General features: G+C 35.0%; 2 protein-coding genes across 5 annotated transcripts in view; one reads left to right on the top strand and one right to left on the bottom strand.

Annotated features, from left to right (window-relative positions):
* The window catches only part of LOC107715411 (CXXC-type zinc finger protein 5-like), a 32399-nt gene extending 24205 nt beyond the window's left edge, over nucleotides 1–8194 (bottom strand). Inside the window, exon 1 of one of the 4 annotated variants that reach the window (XM_016521543.1) lies at nucleotides 7862–8194. The gene's annotated coding sequence lies outside the window, so the exon portion shown is untranslated. The other 3 variants (XM_016521546.1, XM_016521547.1, XM_016521544.1) reach the window with 3 other exon arrangements.
* LOC107715269 (pleckstrin homology domain-containing family D member 1-like) lies at nucleotides 4926–5609 on the top strand. The gene is made up of 3 exons (XM_016521354.1): nucleotides 4926–4930; nucleotides 5051–5144; nucleotides 5415–5609. The coding sequence occupies exons 1-3, from the start codon at nucleotides 4926–4928 to the stop codon at nucleotides 5607–5609; spliced, it is 294 nt and encodes a 97-aa protein (XP_016376840.1).
* Nucleotides 8195–9990: the final 1796 nt, after the last annotated feature.

Raw genomic sequence — 9990 nt, forward strand, 5'->3', positions numbered from 1 at the left:
AAAGATGGCAAGCCAGACCCCATCGCAATTAACCTAGGCCCATTCAAAAGCATGGTTATGAATGATTGTAATGCTTTGTATTCATTCAAATAGAGCTTGTGTAATCAGACCCTTAACCATGTAATCAGCAGCTCAGTAGAGGAAACATAATGACCCATTTATAGCTAATGTGGAATGTCAAAGCTCTGAAATATTACAGGAAAAGGCATGAAGTCAGATGAGTCAATAGATAAAGCAACTGAAAGAATAATCAGACTGAGAACAACCTGTTTTAGGCAAGACCATCATTCACAGACAAATTCATCCCGATCTCATCTGTCATATGGTCAGAATCAGTTCAGCTGATTAATCATTCATTGGTTGCGTCTTGTCAGTCGCTTCACACGAAATTCAGATATATAAGAAACACTTTTTTGTTCCATCCTTAAATTGAAAGTAATATAATAAATTGGTGTCAGAGATTGCCAAAATACATCAGTTTGATCAATTCAGCTCTCTAGTGTGTTAGCGAGCCTCTTTACTCTCCATAATCAATAATGTTTGACTGGTTAGGGGTGAAAAAGGACAGAACGGGGCTGTACTGTAATGGCAATCGGCAACCTCATATGATCTAAAAACAGAAATGAAGCCATTAAAAGTGAGGATGGAATATAAACAGCTCTTTCCTAAAGCTGTCATTAGGTTACATAAACTACAATATCCTATTTTGCTTCAAGTCCAGTGTGTCACAAATGTAAGATATTAGCTTTTGAGGATATTATTCTTTGATCAAATGGAATGAGCAATGACATTGGACTGACAAGAGTGGATTCGTTTTCAAATAGAGGTTGAGAGGTCAAAAAACGTACAGCTGAACAGGAAAAGGCAACACCGACCAGACAACGTGGAAAAGCACGCAAAGTTGACAGAAACAGACATTGTTGTTGTTTTTGTTCTGCTATAATGACAGCTACTAGCATTGATGCTAGCAAACAGTGTGGTTGTCACGTGAAACCAGCAAGTAGCTAGGAGCTGAAAAAGGCTACTTTTGGAAACTGTATGTGACTAGCAAGTCAACAACTTTCCCTGATAGCACACGTACATCACAGAGACGTCTATTTGACGTATGCTTTTACATTGTTTGCTCATCTGCAATACGTCTATAGGACATTTTCTATCAGATCTCAAATAGACATTTAGAATATGTCTTTAAGTTGTTTATGATTTATAATGTATGTAAAACTGACATCTTATAGATGTCTATCAGATGTTCGTACACAGCAGATGCTTTCGAGATGAAGAGATCTTTAACAGACATCTTGCAGACATACGTGTGCTATCTGGGTTGTTATTGGTATAATATGTGTAAAGGATATGATCAATTACTGCAGATGTTAACACTTTCGGAGCTTGTACTGTTTAAGTTTGACTGACTGAAGCTGTGTTAATGTTCTGATCAATTTGAACCAATCTGTCGCACAGCAATGACACGATGGCACAGAGTAACAATTTTGGGCTTCATCTTTTCCTCTCTCAGGAAAAGTCAAGGATACTAATAAAATAAATATTTCTAAAATATTAAGATGCCAAAAGCAAAATGCGTCTGAAATGTGTCAAATAAATCTGATAATATTGATTTGGTCAGCATTTATTAATCGTATAACTGCAATACCCTGGGTGTCAAAAAGTATAAAAGATTAAAGTAGTGTGGCTATGATAGCCGCTACACACATATTCAGCAGAATCATTAATGTACTAAAGCACAAGATAATAGCTACATAAAGATGTGTCTGGAGAGTTTTATGACTGATATCGCTACATTAAAAGGAAGGAAGTCCAGTAATGGCTAATTACACCCAAACAGCAATTTGAGAGGATGTTTTGGAAATATTAAACTTTGCTTCCTGTAAATCCTTAAAATCTTTAAATTATAGACATAGTTTCTTCTCTAATTTCCATCTGCTGTACTTAACAATTGTTGTTCATATATGACAGTTACAATGTGTCTTTACACTCATGTTACTTTGTTTTATGTTGGCACTGGAACAAGTTATGAAAATGATATCTCGGCTGATTAAATGGAAGACACATTCAGTATGTCTCCGCAGTAGACTATTTAAACATTCATGTTAACTGACAAAATGTATTAATTTATGCATATTTAGGTTTGCAAGGGCTCTAATGGAAATATGTCAAGTGAAGCTGTTTGCAAAGGCAGCTTATGCCTACTCAAACATGCGACTAATTGGTCCTCCCCCTATATTGAATAACAACTCTAAAACAGACAATTCTGCAGTGAACAAGTGTTACGTTTTTAAAGTATCAGTTATATATATATATAGGCTATATATATATTTATATATATATATATATGTGTGTGTGTGTGTGTGTGTGTGTGTGTGTGTGCACACGTGTGTACAAAATATAAAAGTTTAATACAGCATAAATTTTTTTCATACATTGGAATGTGTAGTGACTATCATACATTTTTACCATTTTTTTTACAGAAAAAAATTTAAAAATGTCAGTGTAACAATAGTCTGTATACCAAGAAATCTTGTCAGGCATATTTAGAACAAGAATCATTAGATGACATTAAAAGACTCCATTTAAGGATCACAGTGCAGACCCAAAATATTAAGTAGGCCTAGCTAATTGTCATTTTAAATCTTTACCAATCTTTGCCACAATCTTTCAAACCACTAAGTTTTACCCATTTGCATTTGCCAGCAAGACGTTTTTTAATCATTTAAAATATAATAAAACTTAGTATCATCACTGTGTATATATATATAAAGCCTATATATGAAGAGTTTGGTTCCAAAACGCGATAAACGCCATTTAAAATATATATATATATCAGTTTCCGCCTAAATCAGTATTGTATCCTGTCGGTATTGGAAAGTCCATTTTTAATTTTACGCAAGATGCGATATCCGCCGAGTTATTCTGTCATGTTTTCTCTCTTTCTTTCCAAACCGTGACAAACGCCAGTCTCCCTTCTCTGCAGAAAGCGATATATCCGCTCAACCAATCACAGCGCACCATTCCACGCACTCTAGACAGTAATGGCAGCGCTTTGAATACACCCGGCATCCTAGTTTTCCTCATCTATTTTGTACTTTGTGATCAACAAACAAACTTAGGGCTGCACGATAAATCGCATGTGATTGTCATGCGCATCTCGTCAGTAAAGCCGGTTCTGTGATTAGTAAATCTCCACCACGTGCTTTCAGATGGAGCGGCATTTAATACACAGAGCCGTAGATCACTGTAGTATTGCGTTCATAATTGCAGATGAGTCGCATTCGATTATGAACTCGATATTACGTAGCTTGTCTGTGTAAGTGTTTTTATTTATGCCATTAATGTTTTTGTTAATAAAGCGTATAGCACTAGTCAACTAAATGATTGTAACATGGCAAAGATGAATGCACTTTTGGAAGTTGAATGTAAGGGAAATGTCATTTTGGAATTTCTGTGGTTTAATGTGATATTGTTGTCCATGTATGTTCATTTTTTATTATCTGTATTTAACGTTAACAAATGAAGAGTTCATTTGCAAAAACAGATAACTGCGTTTTTAACAATTTTCAAAAATCAAGTTTTTTCATTGTGCATTCCAATTAATCTAAATCAAACTGCAGTTGGGTTATTTTGATTAGGTTAAAAAATAACTAAAAAAAATCTGTTTTTGCAAATAAACTCTTCATATATTAATAAATACTGATAACAATAACAAATTAAAAATGTTTTTGGTTAGTATTAATGCTTAATCCAAAATTAAAAGTGCTACCAACCCTTTTTTTCAGTAACATTTAAAACAGTCACGGTCTCTCTGCATTTCCCTTTATAAGCCAGAAGTAACTGAAGACATGATGCTGGGCTGAATTGTTTCCTCAGAGGAACGCTAATAGGTGTCCAGTTTGCAGTGTTGGGAAGGTTACTTTGGAAATGTAATAGGTTACAGATTACAAGTTACCCTATGTAAAATGTAATAAGTAGTGTAACTATTTCAATTACTTTAATAAAGTAATGTAACTGATTACATTTGATTACTTTTTGATTACTTTTCTAAATTTCTAATGTTTTCAACTGTTAATCATTTTCAAACATTTAAACCAGGCAGGGTTAACCTTACAGTAGTATTCAACTGATTACTGTCAGACTGTCAGGAAAAAAAAGATCTTAAAAAATAAAGTATATACATAAACCCAAATAGGAAAAAAAACAGTTATCGAATAAGCATGTGTCCTAAATTCCTGAAATATTGATGTCTCATATTTTAGGGCAGTCACTGCAATTTACGAAAGAAATCAATTAAATGTGTATGTGGGTGTGGGTGTGAAAAAAATTCAGATGTAACCCCCATTGTAATTGTTAACATTTTCATAAGTAACTGTAATTTAATTACAGTTTTTTTTTCTCAGTAACTGTAACTAATTACAATTAAAAAAAAATTTTGTAATTAAATTATGTAATTCTGTTACATGTAACTAGTTACTCCCCAACACTGTATATACTATTCAGAGTATGTTTTTAATTCTTACGTGTGTGTGTGTGTGTGTGTGTGTGTTTATTAATATATATATATATATATATATATATATATATGTGTGTGTGTGTGTTTGTGTGTATGTGTATGTTTTATAATAATTATTTCTAATTTTTATAATAATTTATAATAATTAATCAATTATATACATTTATATTATACAACAGTTTCGGTGTGGAGTTTGTTTATATATGTATGTATGTAGGATTTTTATTTATATAACGGACCTACATGTTTTTCTCTTTTCAGGATTGCTTGGTTTCTCTCACCCCAGTGGGAAATGAAACACTATTTTCACTTTTATAATATTTTCACTAATGCAGTTTATTTTGTAAAAATCAGTATCTATCTATCTATCTATCTATCTATCTATCTATCCCAGCCATAATAAATGGGGTTTGATAGCAATCCAGCATTTGTATGCATAAAATATGACATTAATAATTAACATGTTAAATTTACCCTGAACATAGATGAACTTCCTCTGAAACATTTTCTGTTGTTTTGTGTTGGTAGAGATCTGGACGGTACTGCTCAGTGTCTGACAGGAGTGGAAAATGAGAAAGAGGAGCTTCATAATCTTACCACACTTCTGCAGAAGTCTTTAGAGGTATCCGGAAATAAACATTTTAAAATATGATATTTAAAATAAAAAAAATTCGTACAAAATCCTAGTAAACCGGGTGTGATCAGGAGGACCCAGATGTGAAGCACAGCAGGACTGATCTGAGGTGAAATTATGTAATGTGAGAAAAATGAGACTGCAGAGTTATATGAAAGACATTTTACAATGACGTTGTGGCTTGTTATTATCCATGAGGTGTGTCCCATTAAAAAAAATAAAAAGGTCCATAGCAAAAGTCTGACTCTGTCTCTTCAGGAGTTATCCCAAGAAAAAAAGCGTACCCTCGCGCTTCTGCGAGAAAGAGGACAGGATGTGGCTGAAACAGGAAGTGATCGGCTGGCTTCTTTAGACTCTCAGAATCCAGAGGTGCAGCTTCAGGGCAACCTGCGGGAAATCGAGGAGCAGATGAGGAGCCTGCTTAAAGAGAAAGAACAGGCAGAAGAAAGGTGAGAAAATCTGGACGATAAAAATGTTTCATTACAAAATATTATTTTCGTATTTCGAGATTTTTAAGAGTATACAGCAATTTCCTGTTCCAGGGAAACAAAATAGTTATTTGGAATGTAGATTCTAGAGCCATTTGTTTGTCCAGGAAGTGCATTAGAATAAATGGACTGTTGAGACCATGACAATGGAAATGCACATTGATCCCTAAATAAGCCAGTCTATTGATTAGATGCGAATAAAGCACAAAAGACAGAGAGTGGATTGGCTAGCGGGTATGAGTGACCTTAAAATCAGGATATAAATAAATGTGACTCTGCTGTATGGTCCATTACGCATGATACAACAAATTTATAAACAACAAACTGATAAGATATCATTGATTTTTTTAGTCTTATTTCTGCTAACTGTTGTGTACTCTTTAAAAAAATGTTAGATTACTTGAATACATGATTAAATATATAGGCTACTACTTCTATTTAGACTGCCAAAACTTTTATTAAACTTGTATTAAAATTAATACAAAAATGTATTTAAATTTGAATACATAAATTACTTTAAATTACATTGCAAATTTAATACATCAATTTGTATGCAAAATTACCTTATTTATTTTAGAAATGCAGAAAATTAGCAAAAAAAAAAACACACAAGCTTCTTCAGTGCCATTCTATATTTTAAAATATTCTGAGTACTGTTTTACATACTAAAAAACAGTAGGTAATATTCAGTAAATTTCACGTGTGTGTGTGTTACTGAAAGCCTATAGCCTAATATAAACATTAATATATGTGTTTATAATAATAATTATGTGTTTGTCTTTTTTATTTCTTATCCATTTATTTAAAAAAAAATCATTTTAGAGTCAGTCAGTCAAGAACACTAAACTTATAATATTTGTAAAATGTCCAAGACAAATTTAAAGTAATGAATAAACCATTGCAATTGAAGAGCCGAAGCCTCAGAGGAGAAAAAATCACTGTGAGGTTTCTTCGCAACGTCACGCAGGCAGATATCGAGTAATTCAGGTAATGCGGAGTCCAACGTAACATCTCCCTCAAGACACTCACACACCTATCTCCCACTGCCGCTGTCTTTCTTCCTCACACCGCTTCACACACACACACACACATACTCACTCACGCATGCATGCTCTCACACGCAAGCACTACACACGAACACACTTGTGCACGAGACCCAGCGGACGTTGACAATAATTCATGTTTTTAAAGCTTTTAAAGCTCGCTCCGCCAGATGTGGACTTCGCCGCGCGGCGCCCTGAGCATTTGCATAGCTCAAAGTTAAATGCGCTTGAAAACTTCTCCAACTCTTTGCGTCATAGCGAAAGTTAATGACTGGCAATCACACAAACAGTGCGTGCATGAGCGCCGCGCGCTGTCGGCAGCGGACTGCAGCAGTAAATCCCCGCGCGCTCTCCGGCGGCGACATCAGCCTGATAATATCCTCTCGACGAACAATGAAGCGCACATTTGTGCCTAATCCCTCCGCGATGAGTTCAACAAATCACCATAAATCACGAGCGACTAAACCACAAATTTGAAATACAGTCAAAAAAAACCTTTTGTATTTTACAATATACAATTATATTAACGACCACCGCGTTTTAGTAACGCACAGGTGTGCTGCTGCTGGCAGAAAAGTTCCGCGTCTATAACATAACACATCATCAACTACAATACCACCTGTCGTTACATGCTGGAGCAACTATCATAAACGTCATCAGCATCATAATTTTACTAGCAAATTATTCAAGAGAGTGTTAAGTTATACAGCCCACCATAGCTTTTAAATACGATTAGAATTTGTATATTCTGTCATTTGATTAAATGTGATACATGCATTCTGAAGAACCAAAGCAATATTACTTCCTGGGAAGCGTATAGGCTAATCGTGTTTCCAAAAGGAAAATAAAGCAAAAATTTGCGGGAGCGAGTCAATATTGTCCAGTCGCTAAGAATATGTGTCGGATCTTAATTTAATTTGACATTAAAGCAGCACAAAAATACCTTTTGTCTAGACTCAATGATCTGAAACCTGGGTCTCTGCGGTGCCAGTGTACGGTCTGCAGCAGCACGACTGACAATGTACGGCACAATCATTCTCCCGTTCTCCCAGCCAACAAGATCGTTAGGAAGATGACATCCCAACTTTGAGCAGACTTCAACAAAGTATGATTCCCCCCCTTTCGATGTATCTGCATATTTGCAAACACTGGCCCCTTTTTTATTCGCACCTACCAAGGCAGATCCGAGCACAGGGGAGGGCTTCCACTGTCCGAGCGCCCCTTCTCCAAGCCTGTCGTAGAGATTGATGGCAAAAAGAAGGGAGAAAAAGCTTATTCTCCACTTCCAGAAATCATGTAGCCTTCGACCGAGCCGAGCGCGTGAGGAAGAGAATAGTGAATTATTGCTAAACGTACTTTCTGGGAAGCTGAGCGTGTGGGCTCACCAACCTTTCGATTCTCGCAATCCCACCTCTACATCCAGAAGAACATGCAAACACATTTCATAGATTTTTGGAGCTTCACGTAAAAACCGAACTGGACTTTCGGCGTCGCTGAGACGGAGAAAACGCACAGATAAACAAAGACATTTCGCGTTACGCAGCGATTCTTTTTGGCGACGTTTTAAATGTCGAAGCGGAACGTGTAGGGTGTTACTCCATGTGCACGTGCATTGTGAAAGATTTGAGGGTTAATGTTACGGACGGAGATTTGTGACGGCTCTGTCTCCCTATGCACTGTGCAGCCTGTGATTTTTTTTTTCTCTAGGAGCAAAAGTTGATATGTCGTCATACCGCTTTAAGACTGAACTTCCCTTCAACACATTCATATTTACCATCAAACAATGTCAGAAGGATGCACGTGGTGACTGCATGGTTTTGTAATCCTACTGTTTGGTTTAATTTCGAGATATTTTTGTTACTCTACAGAATATATTATGGGGGGAAAAAGTATAAAAGTTCCAAACTTTTTGAAACTTTGTTATGCAAATAATATAATATTAATATATATTTTGTATTAATTAATATTTCGCATCAGTGGAGCTCAGAGTAAACTACTCGCAACAAGCAACATTTTATGGGCTGCCATTTTATTTTATGCATTATGGATGAATGATGTGATGTTCATTTTTTGGTCTAGTTCTGAGGTTATTCAAAAACCCATTAAAATGCTTTTTATATATATATTTTTTTTCATAATAATAAAAAATAAAGTCTCTACCTCTTCTACAATTGTCATGTTTTTAATTTCTAAATAAATAAAAAAATAAGATTTTATATTTTAATTGTTGAGCTAAAAGAAGAAAAAAATAATTGTCCTAGCTGTGTAATTGACTAAATAAGAGGAAAAGGCTGGGATTCTTGGGGGGCGGGGATGCAATTCTTGCCATAGGTAGTCTGACATAATCTTTTCATATTATTATTATTATTGTTGTTATTTAAATTTAGCGTTGTTGCAATTTTGTTTTAAAATATTATTAATGTTTGGGGGGAAAACGTAATATCAAAGTCAGCGTGACATAACCAACATGCAAGTTGCCATTTTGTTGTCATGTGATAAGAAAATCATAAAACAGAGAGGACCCCTTTAGAGCCCTCATAACTGTCAAGGTCATTCAGTTTTTAAACATATTTTATGAAAGGCATGTTTAGTCCAGGTAAAATGAAGCATCTTAAGAAAGTCCCTGGATTTGTATCTATATTTTAGATATTTTAAGGAAACTTTTTAATAATGTTAAAGTTGTAGCCTACATTATAAGTTGTTTGAGGTGTACACTCAAGTGTATTTAATTTGCAAGTAAATTATTTAGTACCTTTTACTTGATGGTTACACCACTTTATATTAATGAATAATTTTATTAGGTATTAGCCTATTATTATTATTATTATTATTATTATTAGTGAGTTATTAGGAGTTACTATTTTTGAATAATATTAGTAAATAATTTTGTAGAAAGTGGTATAACCTTTTTTTAAAGTATGAAACCAACATGTATGCAAAGACTACATTTTTTAGAATTTGTCACGTGTTTTCAAACTAGATTTTAAATGAATATATATTTCCTCTTTTTTCCACATTTTTATTTGTTACTGACCAGTAAATGTGTGAAATGCAAACCTATGAATAATTTTTTAATAAAGCACGTCTTTTTAAAAGTCCGTGCAGGTTAGTGACGCAGAACACACGTTATACCTCCGTGAATAGTGTGGTCTGCTGTGGTAAACAGGGGTCAGCTGTGGTCGTTCGGCTCCTGCTTTCTCTCAGTCCACTCCGCTTCTTTTGAATGTCCTGTCTGCTGGCAGGCGGCCAACCGAAGTGTGTGGGAATGACACCGCCAGGGCGGCAGCGATGTTCCTTCATTTC

The sequence above is a fragment of the Sinocyclocheilus rhinocerous genome, unplaced genomic scaffold (genome assembly GCF_001515625.1).
Source record: "Sinocyclocheilus rhinocerous isolate Xijiao unplaced genomic scaffold, SAMN03320098_v1.1 scaffold299, whole genome shotgun sequence".
NCBI classification, from domain to species: Eukaryota; Metazoa; Chordata; class Actinopteri; order Cypriniformes; family Cyprinidae; genus Sinocyclocheilus; species Sinocyclocheilus rhinocerous.

Bases quoted from the DNA above. Each gene is read 5' to 3' on its own strand.
- LOC107715269 (XM_016521354.1), top strand. The intron at 5,145-5,414 runs GTATCCGGAAAT...CTGTCTCTTCAG, and splicing joins TTCTGCAGAAGTCTTTAGAG to GAGTTATCCCAAGAAAAAAA.